At 51.9% G+C, this 15,255-nt stretch overlaps 1 protein-coding gene across 1 annotated transcript; it reads right to left on the minus strand.

Annotated features, from left to right (window-relative positions):
• Positions 1-1,983: 1,983 nt before the first annotated feature.
• On the minus strand, positions 1,984-14,897 carry HHATL (hedgehog acyltransferase like; the record flags this gene model as incomplete). Its single annotated transcript, XM_082309472.1, has 11 exons — positions 1,984-2,105; positions 3,374-3,515; positions 4,960-5,161; positions 5,920-5,955; positions 6,344-6,488; positions 8,137-8,308; positions 12,268-12,477; positions 13,335-13,529; positions 13,698-13,811; positions 14,184-14,251; positions 14,792-14,897. 11 exons carry the CDS (start codon positions 14,895-14,897, stop codon positions 1,984-1,986), a joined length of 1,512 nt encoding a protein of 503 aa, XP_082165598.1.
• Positions 14,898-15,255: the final 358 nt, after the last annotated feature.

Raw genomic sequence — 15,255 nt, forward strand, 5'->3', positions numbered from 1 at the left:
CAAGGCACGACACCTGCCGCTACTTCCAACATTTTGGGTCGGGCTCCCAGAAATAAAAACTACATGGATGAAAGTTTGATGGCAGTAGGCTCGTGGTATTTCACCAGTACGAAAGTGGAGTCAAAATAAAAGTGAATATGAATCAAGCTGCAGCCAAACCTCCAATCTGGTGATGCCGCTAAGGTAGGTTTCTGTCAAACTCAACGATGTCTTACCTTGTGTCACAATTAGGGGTGGGAGGTGAGGACTTGCAAACAGATCCTTGTGTCTCTCAGCTGTGACGGCAGCGCGTTACCCAGGGTGTCACCTGCGTTACAGCAGCGTAACAGGCGCCACAGATTTCCAACATTTATTTACTACATAAATAAATGACATTTATCAGGGACTTCACCAATTACTTTGGCAGAGCTGAAAGCTGGCTAGGGACCGATCCACAGGGAAGCCAGAACACACCAGCACCAAGCGTCTCAACCCACGTTACAAAGTGGTCCAGATTCTGCCCTCACCAAACATCAGCAGAACTCAGACATAAGGCCACTGAAAGTTACTCTAAAGTGTAAGAGAGACAGAGCTATTTTTCAATTATTAACCCACCTTTTCCCCAAGGCACCGTGTTTCACATATGTACATTTATTCAATGCACTCACTATGCAGTGTCCCACGTCTACCTCTCCAAGGAGTCTACCATGGGCCTCCCGTCCGCCACCGAGTCCCAAATCACCGCCCTTCATTCAGAGTCTTTCTCCTTTGGTTGTACATATGTGTGTGTGCTCATTCAGCCATGCAGTCATGGGCTTAGGCTGTGTGCCCTGAATTAAGTTGAGTGAAGGGATGGATGTCAGGAGATGAGCAGGAGTTGGCTACAGCATCTTCTGTTCCTCAGCCATAGGCAGGAATGTGAGCTTAAACCTTTGTCCATGGCATGTAAAAAAATGCAAGTGGGATTTGGTTTGAGTCCCAGGACATGTATCACAGCAGGATGGTCATGGTGGCCACATCGGTCTGAGACCCAGCAGTGGAGGGCCCTTTGGGTCTGAGTTGGGCCCTGGGGACCAAGCACTTGTGAGGCACGTGTTGTGTTTTTTCGGCATGCCCGCTCCCCAGGTGACCTGTACACAACGCGCGATGGCTGTGAAGCAGGTATGGCTCCCGCACTCTCATTAACTATGCCTGATGCTGGCACTAAATCATTTTTTTCAAGACATTTAGCACTGAAGGGACCTGTTTTGCAGAGATCGTAACAGCTATCACTCTGCACCGCTGACAGTGGTGGGGAGATAATTACCCTTCAATGTGCCGTTTCTGGTCCTCCTTCCTTTTGCTATAAAGACTGTACTATTTATTTATCAGTCTCTTGGTAGGTATAGATCGTGCTGAGCCATTTGACAGTCCTTACTGCACAACCATAGATGCTGAACGGTTGACAGTGGATGCTGACCATTTCTTGTAGTGAAAGAAACATGGGATGCTTGGGCTGGAAGCAACCTGGAGATGGTCTGCTCAGAGCAGGCTCAGCTCCAGCTAATCCCTTTCTCATAGCTGTGTGTCTGGCCCACCCTAAAACCTCCAGCCGTGGGACTTGGAGAGTCTCCTCTGGGAGACAGGGGCTACAGGTCCTGCAGGAAAGCTGAGTGCTGGTGGACCGAGTGTTATGGGAAGCAGGGGGTGAAATGTCAAGGCCTGCACAATGTCAGAGGGTCAGAAAAATGATGGGGATGGCTCTTGCTGGCATTAAAGAAATGTCCTGGGAGCCTGCCTCAGCAGTCTGCCACACATGGGGAGCCTGAGAAATGCCCACTGTGTCTTACAGAAAATCTTTCCTGCAGCAAGAGGGTGACTTGCGCATTCCAGGTGACTTCTGCGTGGGTGAGCTACAGCAGTCCGATTGTCAGGAGTGCTTGGAGAGCCCCTGCCAGCGGCTGGCCTGGCAGCGGCAGCTGGAGGGGAGACGAGGCTTTGGGACAAGCCTGCCAATGCCTCCCTCTACTCCACCTTTGCTTTATCACACTTCTCCTCCTCGATGGCCAGGATGCGCTCACGCTCTTTGATCAGCTGCACACCACAGTATGTGATGAACCAGATGGACAAGGTGCTGACAGGGAAACCTAGAAGATGGAGGGAGACATGGTCATCTTGGTGTAGCTGCTTGCCTAACAGGGCCAGCTCTTCTCCAGCACTGCTGCCTCTCAGATGGGCTTGGGAGGTCCCACAAGTTCATAATGGCCAATGACATTTTCCATTTTGGATCCAGTCCTCAGCTCCACCGAGAGAAGAGAGAAATTCCCAGGATCAGATTTTTAGATGAAGCGGTGCCTGAGCCCACCAAGGCATCATGGACTGCAGTTGACGTGGGAACATGCTGGAGTGGCTTTGAGCACTCCCTTACCTCCAAAACGCCTTCAATCCCCCAAGTTCAGACTTGGTGGTTGACCTTCTGCCCATTCAACCTGCCCGTGCCCATTGTTGTTCAGCACTGTGACCTTCTGGAAGCTTTGTGCCCCGCTGATGCTGAGGACCAACCCCAGCCTTGTCCTGTACCTAGTGGGGACACAGTGTGCACCCAGGAAACACACGTTTTTGTCACCTAGGTAAGTGACTGAGAGCCGGGAGCTCTCCCTCCACATAAAAAGGGTCTGACGGCATTTGTAACCATGAGTCTGGTATCCACAGCAGAGGGGAGACACAGGCTTTGTACCTGCTAAAATAGGACCTCTGAAATGAATAATGCAACCGGCAAAAGCCAGCCAGCTCAGCGGGCAGGCACTTCTGGCACACTGAGCCCAGAGCGTCACATTATCCATTTCCTACGCCAGCCCCGTCCCAGAGAGGGCTGGAGGACGCGGGCTCCTGGTGGCTATTTATACCCTGGGCTGCTCAAGACTTCAAAATAGTGCCACCATCCACTGATTGAAACGTACAGATAAGACTGTTCATTAGGAGCCTAGGATGAGGATTTGTACCTGTCACCTTCAGGTTGACGCAGGAGTAACTGCTAAAGCAAAAGGAGATGAGGAAGGACAAGTAAATCCCTTTCTCCAGCAAGGGGACCATTTCACAGCCCACCTTGGTGGGGCGAATGTGACCTTTGTGTTGCTGAAAGGAGTCTAAATCACAGCGTCAGGCTGTGCTAGGAGCTGTACAAGCACACCTGGAAGGCAGCTCATACCCTGGAAAGCTCACGCGAGAAGGATGGGAGCTAAGAAAGAGCTTCCTGCACCTTTTGAACAATAATTACGAACATTGGGAGCAGCCACCTAACAAGCCAATGGCCAGGCCACCAAGAGGACTTGGAAGTCCCAGTCCTCAGCTGCCCTATGAGTGTCCCCCCATCAAGACAAGGGTGCCTCGATGGGGAAGGTTGGTAGCATCTTACCCGTCAGAAGGAGTCTCTTGGTGACGAGCAGTGCAAACTCCAGGCTGTTGAGGGCTAGGATGTTGTAGAGGATGATGGCCCAGAAATTTGCCGCCCCAAAAACTGCCCTAATCCGCCGAGACATGGCTGCTGACATTTTGGCCTGTGGAGGGAAGAAGAGCAGAGAGTGAGGAAAAATGGGGCTGTAAAGAAAGGGGATGCACTGGTCCAACTCCAGCCAAACTCCAGCTGGGATCGCAGAGGGGTAGGCAAAAATTAGAGCAGCCTTTAGTGTCTCTGGAATGAAGGAACATAAGGGCAAGGTAAAACTTCTGCTCTGCTGCTAGACTCACGTGCATTTGGGACTCTGGACTGGTGTTTCAAGGTCCCATGGGTAGGGGCAAGATGTTATACATGGTTTCATGCTAATTGTAATGGCTGAGTATTGCTTTCTTCATCTGTTGCCTTGGGTAAGTCGTTCCTCAAGGCAGATGAATGCTGTTGTATACCAGGATTATTATTAGCCCTATGTGCAAATCACTCCCAGCCCCTGGTAGAAATTGTTTCTTAGGAATTAAAAAAAAAAAAAAAAAAGAAAAAAAAAGAGCTGAAAACTAGTGACAGCAGCAGAATGAAATTGTCACCGGCACATAATCCTCAGGGGCAGCTGCTGCGCGTGGAGCGGGGAAGTGGTTTATGGCAATCTTCAAAGAGCACAATGAATCCCCAGGCCACTTAGGGCTGAGAATTGCAGTGCCGCAGGGAAGGAGATTGCAGTGCCTGCGAGTGCTATAATCTGATTAGAAGTTCAACAAGGAGAGCAAATGGAAGGATTGCTCTCCAAAGTTTTTATTCAAAAAGGGTCTTTACTGGACCAGTTTAGGACCTCCAGACTTTAGGTCAGGCAAAACAAATAAGGAACATAACTGTTTGCAGGATGGAGTTTCCTAAGTTTTTCTTCCAACATGTGTCCGAGGCACCTTGGTCCCAGAGACAGGGCACTAAGCTTTGGAGTGGTTGGAAAAGAATTCATTCTAGTACCTAAACATTTGCTTTTATCAGAAATCAAATCAAAACCACTCAGAATGCCAAGATGTCTTGCAGAACAAGGAGAACAAATGATTTCCGTATGGAAATGTATAAACATTTCCCTATGGACAGACCTCATTGGTCTGCATTGGACATGCCTCATTGGGGCTGCATTCCTGGTTTTCTTGGACCTCCGTTTTCCCTCTGAAAGCTCCACACCCAACCTAAATTTCCCATGAAGCATCATAGCGTTGGGTGGGAATTTGCTCTGGGTGGGTGACACAGTGCATAAAATGAAGGGATACAGAGCACCAGGACTGTGCTTCCCTTGCACAGCTGAGTAGCTGATCACAAGGATGCTATAGACCACAGGAGAGAGCTTCAGGTCTCCAGGCAGGAGGCTTGGACATGGAGCTGCACGGCATCATCAGGCATGTTGCTCTTCAGTCTCAGCTGAAAATGGATCTGGCTTCTATAACCAAGTTTGAGCCCCATACAGTCATGGATATTTTCCAGCAGCAGAGTTTGGTCCGAGACCCATTGATCTTCCCCCATCCACCTGCAGCCCAACTCCTCACCTCCAGTTTGGCAAAAGGCTCCTGCTGGAAGAACTTCTGCACCCAGAGCTCAAAGTTGAGGCCAAAGCAGTTGAATACAGACCAGATGTAAACAATCTCACAGGGCCCCAGCCACAGGGTGGTGACGGCAAAGGTGGCAATGGTGGCCATGAGCTCCTTCATGATGTTGTCATGGTTCTCTCCAATGTGGTCATAGACATACCTAACGGCCAAGGAAGTGATCAGTGCTCCTCACAGTCAAGGACACCCCTCTGGAGTCCCTTCTCCCACACTCACCCACCACAAGCTCCGCACAGGCAGGTCAATCTAGAGCACCCCAGTGAGAAAGGAAGGATGTTTTGGCTGACACATTCTAGCAATAAACTGATTTTTGCTACAGTCCAGCTGCTTGTGGCTTGTGTTCCTCACAAACCTATAGCTCCTTAAGGACAAAATACCGCCCTTTCCCCCTCTTGCAGGTAAAGGGTTGATAAAACATGGGGATCTGCGGAGCTGCAGGCTCTCAGGATTTCATCACAGAGCAGCCACCACCTTCAGTACAGGTTTGCTGGTGTGTACTTATGGCTGAAGAGAGCTGAAGGGCTGAGGGAGATGTAGATGGAGCTCAGGCCATCCTTGTTACCCAGGATATGGTAGATCTGAGCTCAATTCCCCTTTCCTCCTGCTGGAACATGAACCTGTGTCTTCCTCCCTCGAGGGAACACTAAACCCACCAGACTTAAAGGGATTTTGGGGACAGGACTCTCTTATTCGCAACTTTGGAGAGGGCTGTTGCACTTTGTGGTGATTAATTCAATGGTCTGAGGGATAAACAGACCAAATATGACTCCATGCCATAGTAGGAATCACCCAGAAGAGAGGACACCTCAGCTTTGGGATGAACAGCATTTAATGCTTCATTGTTCTGTGATGAAAGAGAAGACCCTGAACCAGACCAGAGATGGTTGATTAGACACTTACTTGCAGAGCCAGTCATTAATCCCTCTGTCAAAATGCCTAAAATGCAGATGATAAAAAGCACGTTAAAACACGCAGTGCAATGACACCCTTCCACGCAGCAGTCAGCCAGAGAAGGCACCCAGTCCCCTGGCAAGATACATCTTGAACCTTGTTCACAGCAGTTCTCCGTGCTCCTTCCTTGAACAAGTCCCACTATTGATGTGGTTGCAACCTCTCTCCTTACCTACTGCTTCCTCCCCAAGAATATTTCCCTGAGCTATGGCCAGGTCTAGACTATAGGTCCAGTATAGACTGTTCAATGTAGGTAGTCTCCAACTTATAGGCCAGCTGCTCAGAAGCACAGCCCAGACCTCCTCACCCCCATGCACGTTTCATTCAGATCAAACATGCCGTCTCTCTTCATCGATGCACGTGGGCTACTCACGTTTCCGCGAAGACGTAGAGCATGGTGATGCATTTCGGGGGCTGGGGTGGGTCCAAGTGGTCCAGTCTGGCGATGGTGTTGATGACCCCAAACATGACAGCAGCTTTCACCCAGTCGTACACCAAATTGGAGTAGGCCAAGCCAGCTGGAGCAAAAATGAGAGTCAAACACGTGAAGAGGGATGTATCGCCTTCAGGACATCATGTCCCATGAGAGCATGCAGTCTATTGCAACAAACATCAAGAGGACACTCTAATGCTGTCTTGGACCAGCAAAGCTTTTAAAGCTAAGTAGCTTTTTAAGAAGCTTGAACCAAAGGACAATATCTTTTTGGGGTATTTGGGAGCAAACTGTTTATTGGTCTTGGTAGTCCAAGAAACTCATACAGATCTCATTTCTTCGAGCACAAGATCTTTTCTCCCCTCTAAGGCTTGTTAACCTATGACAAACATCACCATTCTTGACCTCTGAGGTTTTATTGTGACCTTCATTGAAATGCACCCTGTCCCAGCTCCTTGTGGCCATTGATGCTATGGCAGAGCCAGGGCCAGAACCTCTGTCTTGGAGAGGTGTCTGACACTGGAAACAACCCTTGCAGGAAAAAACACCAAAGATTTCAAATTCCTGTGCAAACAGAAGTTAAAATGCCCCCATCTTGGTGGGATTCAGCTCACAGATTAAGGGCCACACAGATTAAGGGCCTCGATGTGAGCCATGCCTGAGCTCCCACTGTGGACAAGGCAGATCTGGTCGATACAGTCAGCAGAGCCTGCAGAGGAGCTCAGCTCCCTCTGGAGTAACACACATGCTTGGTCAGTCCCCCCAGGTCTCTTAGGACACCCTAAAGCAATGCTAGTGCCATTCTAGCTGCATTAGGATTTTCTCCTGGCCTCCAGCTCCCACTCTGGAGAGACGTCCCTGTGCGAGCCCCGTGTGGATGTCAGATACCCTATGGCATCTCAAATGCTGCCATCAGATGTGTATTTGGCCAGCTGAAATCCTCCATCCAGCTGCCAGCTGAATGCCAGCACTGCTACCACTCCTCATCCCAGGAGTTTGGTTTCTGGAGGTCCCTAGACCAGCCCTGCTCAGAGCACAGCCAATGTCGAATGGAGATCAGGTTTCTCTGAACCTTGTCCATTTAAGCATTGAATATCTCTGTTTTTGGAGAATCTATATCGCCTCTGGGCCCCTGTTTCAATGTTTGACCAGTCTAAGAAAAAAAAAAATTCCTTACATGCAATCCGACTTTGCCTTGCTGCACCTTGTTTGCTGTGTCCTGCTTCTTCCCTGACAGCCTCCAAGAAGAGTCCACCTTCTCTACCACCCTCCTTTAGGTAGTTGAAGACAGCAGCTGCAACTCCCCTGAACTGCTCTCTGAACAACCTATGCCCTGTGGCCATTTCAGTGGCTCACAAACACCCATAATGGGTGGCCACCTGTGAAGGCACCTGAGATACCAATGTGCCTCCTGCAACAGCACGGGGTTGGTTTTTGGAGGTTCTGAGCTCCCTTCCAGTCCAGACAAAGGCAATAGGAACGGCTTGGTATTCAGCCTCTTAAACCCCGAGCCAAACAATTTACTCCAGGACCCTATGAGGGTGTCAAACCAATGCCATCTGACAGACCCCAGCTCTGTGCATTGTCAGTGGGAAGAAGGGGGGGCTTTACCCAAACCTGTCCAACATAGGCATAGACGAGGCCTCTCAATGGAGACGGATGGAGATCTGGATCACTCACCACTGCCTTGAAGCTGAGTACAGGTGTGAGCGTGTCCAAGCATGGCCACTCACCCAAGGACCAGTCCGAGAGGCGGTTCATGAACTTCAGGTCAGAAGGGAGGGTGAGGATGTAGAAGAAGTGAAAGAAGATATCCACAGCGATGATGGCCCCCACGTGGAGGAGGGCATGGACCCGGATGTTCCTCATCTCGTCGTCTTTGCGTCTCAGCTCTCGAGTGCTCACCTGCCGGGATGGCAAACCAGGAAAGGGCTGAGCTGAGCGACAGGATGGGCAGCATGTTCCTCCATCAGGAGAAATGTTCAAGGTCCAAATTCAATGTTGTCCTTTAGACACCATGTCACACCATGGACTACGTGGCTGAAATCTCCACTGATTCAGGAAGACCCAAGGGACTAGCTCACATGAACCACAGGGAGCCGGACACGTCCCACCCACAGCATCCCTCCAACACCCCTGCCGCAGTGCTGAGCACGGCAGCAACGTGCCTCCTGGATCACCCTCCTAGCAAAGGCTGTTCCCATCGCTGGGGTTTCCAGCAGAGCAGGCACATAGCGTGACACAGCAATGACAGGCCTGGCTGTACCTACGGGACCCTCAGTGGGGTGACAACCATACCAACCAGGGACCTAGGTTTTATGCTCTCTCTGCAGGGACGTGTTCAGAAAGTCAACTTTGCTTAAGGGTGGCCCCTTGCACAGGTCACTAAGGGGGAGCAAATGCCCGTACCCATCACATTTACAGGATGCCACAACCTGTAGGGAAGGACATCTGCATGCCCAGGAGAGGGTGGCTGGAATCCCACCTGACAGCTCTGCCCGGGCCAGATGCGTATTTTTGGCCAGGGTCATTTGGGAGGAGAAGGAGGATGACTGATGGTCTCTGGAGCTTCTGCTGCAGACACCTGCTGTATATGAGGGGAAGAGCTGCTTGAGGGGCTATCCCAAATTGGTTGGGACCTGATTGATGGGGATTTCGTCTCTGCTGAGTCTTGTACAAACAGGGCCTGGGCTTTGCCTCCAGGAGCTGTCGTGTCTCTGGCCATTGTAATATAAAAATCACCAGAGCAAGCTTTCAGGATTACACTGGGCAGACTGATGTCCTCACTCCCCCGCAGCGCCGTAAAAATTGCTGCTGTAGTCAAAATCCTCTTATGTTTATTACTTTCCCTTTATTCCTTGCAAGAGGTGGGAGCTCTCCCAACGTAATCCGCAGGCTGCCACCCCAGCCCTGTCGTCAAATCCAGATGATTCCCGAGAATTAAAGCCTTTGCTAGATTTTTTCATGTCTGTTGTATGCCAAGTGCTTTAAGGATACAAAGAGGCTGCTGGACCCTGAGCTGGAGGAGAAGCCGAGGGAGGACAGGCTCTGGCATGGAGATGTGTGGGAGGACACAGATTTCATAGAATCATAGAATCATTTAGGTTGGAAAAGACCTTTAAGGTCATCAAGTCCAACTGTAATCTAACACTGCCAAGTCTATCACTAAATCATGTCCCTAAGTGCCACATCTACCCATCTTTTAAATACCTCCAGGGACTCAACCACTTCCCTGGGCAGCCTGGTCCAATGCTTGACAACCCTTTCAGTGAAGAAATTTTTCCTAATATCCAATCTAAACGTCTCTTGCCGCAACTTGAGACCGTTTCCTCTCATCCTCATGCCTGCATGTGGCAGCAGCACCATCCCCTTGGGATCAGGGCTGTGCCCCCCACACTTCCAGCCCTACAGAAGTGAATTTGTTCCCTTGATCCTAGTAAGGAAGATGCTTTTCAGCTCAAATGGGGCTGGCCAAGCCCTGCTACAGATGAGTTCCCATCACACATGGGGTGGAAGGGCTCCACCGGGACATAGCACCAGTAGGAGGCAAAGAGATTACTCCATTCCCTAACTGGGCCATATACCCCACCCTGGGGAAGGGACTCCATCTGCCTGCCCCCATAATTGCTGTTGGGCAATTAGGAATTCACCTCTGCAATTAGCTGCAGCTCCAGCAGTGCAGGGGGGTATCTAGCCAGGAGATGGCAGTGGTGGCCAGGCCAAGACAGGACCCCTGGCTGGGGCATGGGAAAGGGGTTGGGGACTGACTTACTCCCTGTGCCTTTGGTGTAAGAGTTTTAAGCAACAGGCTGGGGGGAGGGTTGCCCGTTAAGTGGCTATAAACATCATGGTTTGTGGCTGAGCAAAAGGACCAGGACCCTTCAGATCAAGCCTTGTAGGGGCGGTGGGAGTTCAGGTCTTGGAGACACCAGCAGTTTAATGCCCTGATTTATAGACACCTGGCTGCAGTGTTAGACAAAGCCAGGGCTGCCCATCTCATCGGAAAGACTGATGGAAACTGAGGAAGGAAGAGGAACATGGGGTGAAGAGGGCACCCCAGGGCACTGCACCCCCTCCGGAGGGGCTTGGACAGTGGAGCTGCTGGAGCCGTGCTTGCCTGGACTTCAGCCCAACAGATTCGACACAACTGGAAAGATGAAGCCTTAGGATGAAACATTTCTTCCAGCAGCCGGGGGAGAAGAGTCCAGCTGGGGCTTAGCCACCCCTGGTGCGTATCTGCTGAGAATGGGCTGCTGGGGGACTCGATGCACCATGAGCATCCCTCATGGGGGACACCAGAGCTGACCTCATGATTTTCACAGTCAAATGCTATAAAAGTCCTTTTAAATAGATGCTGCAGCACCCAAGGGATCTCAATCCTGCACTCATCCTTTCAGCATGCAGCATGAGGTTGTTAATGCCTCAGGTGAACGAACTAGCAAGGAGCAGGACTTGGATCAGGGTTCATCCTGCTCATTGGAGGAAACAAGACCTGTGCAGACCCTTTTTTAGGCAACCACTACCAGCCCAACATTGGAGAGAAGGTGCTGGGCTGGGTGGGTCTTTGGTCTCCTCCTCACCAGGGAGGCTCTGGCTGCTCTCCCATACCCTGGGCTGGTTTTTCTTCCGAATTCACAAATGTTTTTCCAAAATGCTCCTGCACCCAGACGTCAACGGGGGTCCAAAAATTCAATGTAGCTGTTCTTCTTTAAAAGGAAAGAAAGGGGTGGTGGCAATCCTTCCCAGCACCATTGCTGACCAAGCAAGAAGTCCCTCCCTTAGCAAGCAGTACCAGTTTACCTTGATGACCAAGGTTGATCATTGGTGTAAAAGGACGTTGGGATGGGAGGAGTGAGGAGGGAGAGAGCACTGCCATCTTCCTTGATCTTTGGATGTGAAACAGCCACAGAGGTCAGCTGGTCCCAGCCTAGGCTTCTGCTGATGTTTTCCAGTGCTGTTTGGAGTCTGCTCTTCAAAAAGTCCCCTTGGTTGTGTGTGATACAGGCAAAGACTTGGGGCACCAGGGTATTTCACGGGGAGCAGAGGAAGCCCCTGGTTACTGAAACACAGCCTTCCACCCAATCTTACATATTTCATAGAATCATAGAATGGTTTGGGTTGGAAGGGACTTTAAAGATCATCTTCCACTAGACCAGGCTGCTCAAAGCCCCATCCAACCTGGCCTTGAACACTTCCAGGGATGGAGCATCCACAACTTCTCCGGGCAACCTCTTCCAGTGCCTCATGACCCTCATAGCGAAGACTTCTAGAGAAATAATTTCATCTTAAGAAACACAGACCATCTCTAGAAATTCATGCTCCTTGGGCAAACCAGCTGGATGGAAACATGAGACTTCCCTTGCTCTCACAGCCACCAGCATGCAGAGGTCCCGTGGATGGGCACCAACGCCTGGCTCTCACTGTGGCCTCCCAGCACTGCGCAGTGGGACAGTGTGGAGCTGCTGGGGTGACGGTGCAGGGAAACCGAGGCACTGAGCAGTGCAGGTGCCCAGTGAGCAAGGACATGAGCTGAACCCTCCCCTCCTCATCCCAGCATGGTGTTTTCACCACAGCAATGTCTTCCCTCCTGTGCCGATCAGCAGAGATGATCCCAAAAGGGAAAGGTTAAAAACCCCAAAACCCAAGGGAGAAGGTTAAAAACCCATCAGTTTATGGCCCTCCCCCCAAAAATCACGGCATCGTTGTGCAGCCCGAACTATAGCCATAGACTCTATGTGACCACGAGAAGCTCTACAACTGTTTGTACCTCCACAGTGGCAAACAGTGTTTTTTTGTAGGCACTAAACCCAAGCAAATAAACGCAAGGAGAGGTCCTCTTCCAGCCCGGCCTCAGGAGCACTCACCTGGGCATGGAACTGGTCAAATGTCATGACAGGCCCGAAGAAGAAGAAGGGGATGTAGAAGTTGTACTTGAGGAGGTCGAAGATGGAATAGATGCCCTCTTTCCTCTCAGAGCTCTCGAGCGCAAAGCTCATGCAGCGCATGATGGTGAAGCCGCTTCCTCCATAGAAAAGGACATCTTGAAGATCAAAAGCTCCCGTTACAAACCCGCTCTGGATGAGAAACAAAGAGTTAGCACCAGGAATGTGGTGTCACTTCTGTCCTCCCTCACTTTGTGGAGGACATCACTGCCAGGGCAGCAGGCAAAGCCTTTAATTATGCTCCAAAACCAATTGTTCTTGGAGCTAATGAGCCTTGCTGTTGGAAGGAGAAGAACTGGTGCTGGATTTCCCAGCTGGCTCCTGCATCCCGGGGGAGCCGGGAAGTGGTAGATCCTCTTGGCCATGTCTTCACCAAGCAGCTGTGGGCCACGCAGGGTTTGGGCTGGGCTGGGAATGTCACCCGGTCGTGGGGACATAACCCTCCCCAGGAGGTGAAGGAAAGCCAGCACAAGCCTGATGGAGAGGGGGGAATGCATTTCAGGAGGTCAGCAGCAGGCAAGGACAGGCAGCACTGTCCTTCAGAGGAACTGAATAGCTTTACAGGGTCCTGCCTGGGCTTCTCCACACCCACCAGTGAGAGAAAGTTTTAACTGGGCAGAGACCTAAGAGATAGGCATAGGCGTCACTGAACCCATCCCAGCACTGTGTTACAGGTGGGGAAACTGAGGCACAGGGTAAGACCATGTCTTGCCTGGCTGTTGCCTGAGCAGCAAGAAGGACTCAGGTATCCTGAGCTCTGGCTCAGTATGAAGCCACCAAAAGAAGACACAGCCCCTGTAGGATTATTCCCAAGCTCAGCGGCACAACAGTCCCTCCCCTCCCTCTCAAACCCTGTGGGAGCTCTGACATAGCAGGAGAAGTACCCAGGGTTTGGGGGTGCCCCAGGAGCCCTCCCTGGGGATAAACCCAAGGGGAGGGACACAAGTGGGCTGAAATGAAGCAGATGGGTGGTCCGAGACAGCACCTACCTGCCAGGAGCTGAATGGCTCCATCTTGAAGGAGGCGAGACAGCAAAGCCCGGCCACATAGCAGAGCCACTTCTGCTTGGCCAGTGCAACGGAGTAGAGGACAAGGCAGTGGGTGAGGATGATCATCAGGTAGACGAGCCCCATGCTGCTCAGCACGGCCAGGACCCCGTACAGCATGTACACCACGGCCCGGTGCTGTGAGAAGAGAGTGGCCCGGACCCACGGTCAGCTTGGTGAAAGCCCCAACCCTGCTCCCCCCATCCTAGAACATCCCCCCCATCCTAGAACATCCCCCAAGCCCCCTCCACAGATCCCAGATCACCCTGGTCCTTTCCAATCCATCCCACCACATCCCTGGCTTACCTGTGGCACCGTCATGGAGCAGATCTTGCCGAAGAGGACATGTCCCGAGAGGGTGAAGATGATGACGTTCCTGAACGAGGTGAACCACATCACCCACTCGAAATCAGCCACGTCCTGCGGGAGCAGCACCGGGCGCCTTACTGCCCTCAGCCCTCGCACCCCACCCCGACACCCATCTGGAGAGGAAAGCACACAACTTTCAAAGCCTTTTCTTCCCATTTTCCACCCAAGGGCTCCCGAGCACTTTAGCTTTGGTCATAAAACCCCAGGAGAGATGTGCAGAGGTCGCTCGTCTCGGTGCACACAAAGCAGAGCACCCACGGCGCTGCAGGGCTGATATTTTCCTGACTAGTTCTTTAGGGAGAAAAATAGGAGTCACGTGGACTTAAGTGTGTCAGCAGCAGAAAAACCACCTCTGCTCCTCCAGCGGTCGGCACCGACCATGTCACCCGTAGCTAGAAAAGGCTGAGTCCTTCCTCCGCTTACCATCTTCCTGCCGAAGTAGTGCCAGCCCGGCTTTATGCCGTCCCGAAAGGCCTTTCTGTTCATGCTGTCTGCAAAAGAACCAGAGTTACGGGGAGAGAAACAGCTCTGGGAAACGGGGCCCGGGTTTCGGCAAGGCAGGGAGCCTTCCTCACCGCGATGGTGAGCCGTCAGGGCTCACACACCCCGTCCCCAAAGAGCCTCATTCCCACGGACAGCCATAGGAATCAGGAACCTCAACTCTTTCGGCATAACTTTCCAGCAAAGCGTGCAGTGCCACATCCCAGGAACCCCCGGCTGATCCCATGCAATTGTCAGACAAAAAATTTGGGAACTGGAGCTGTGTAGGCAGGGTGGTAGCGTTTTGGGCACTGGCTGGAGAGCTGCGATGTGCCACAGCCGCTTGCTCTGAGCCATGGAAACGGGGACAAGGGGATAACCAAGAAAAAGGCAAAAATCCTTTTTGATCCCTGCAAAGGATTCCCAAACTGTTCTCTGCAAAAATTAAAGCCAGGGATCTGCTGCTGGTATCGACAGCTGTAAAAGCAGCCGCCTCCCGTCCACCCTCCCTCCCAGGGCCCCCTCGGAGGGCTGCGACGGGGAGCCGTTACCTCTGGATGCTTCGAAGATCCCGCTGCCGCTGTACAGCACGGCGCACGTCACGGCGAGAGCGTAAAACCCCAGTTCGTAGCTGGGGAGCATCGTTTTAACCCCCATGGCGGCAGGTTACCGCCCCAGCCGGCGCGGGGGGTCCAGACCTGGGAAAGGGAAGAAAACCACGGGTGAGAGCTCAGCTGCCCTCCTGCCCCTCAAACACCCTGAATTGCTGCTGGTCCTCAGCAGCTCTGCTTTGTGGGCTTGCTTGACGGCTGGTAGCTGGAGAGAAGACGACAGGAACACCGAGGGCTGAACCCTGAGACACAACTCAGGTGCGAGGAGAGAGGTTGCTGCTGAGCCCTGCTGCAAAACCCACCCAGGAGCCAGGGTTTGGGGGCAGCTCAGCTGGTCCTGATCAAGGGCTCTTCCCGGCGAGTTTGTCCATCCCAACACTGAGATGCTCGGGAGCGCCAGCCGC

Source organism: Platalea leucorodia, assembly GCF_965183815.1.
Source record: "Platalea leucorodia genome assembly, chromosome: 1".
NCBI lineage: Eukaryota > Metazoa > Chordata > Aves > Pelecaniformes > Threskiornithidae > Platalea > Platalea leucorodia.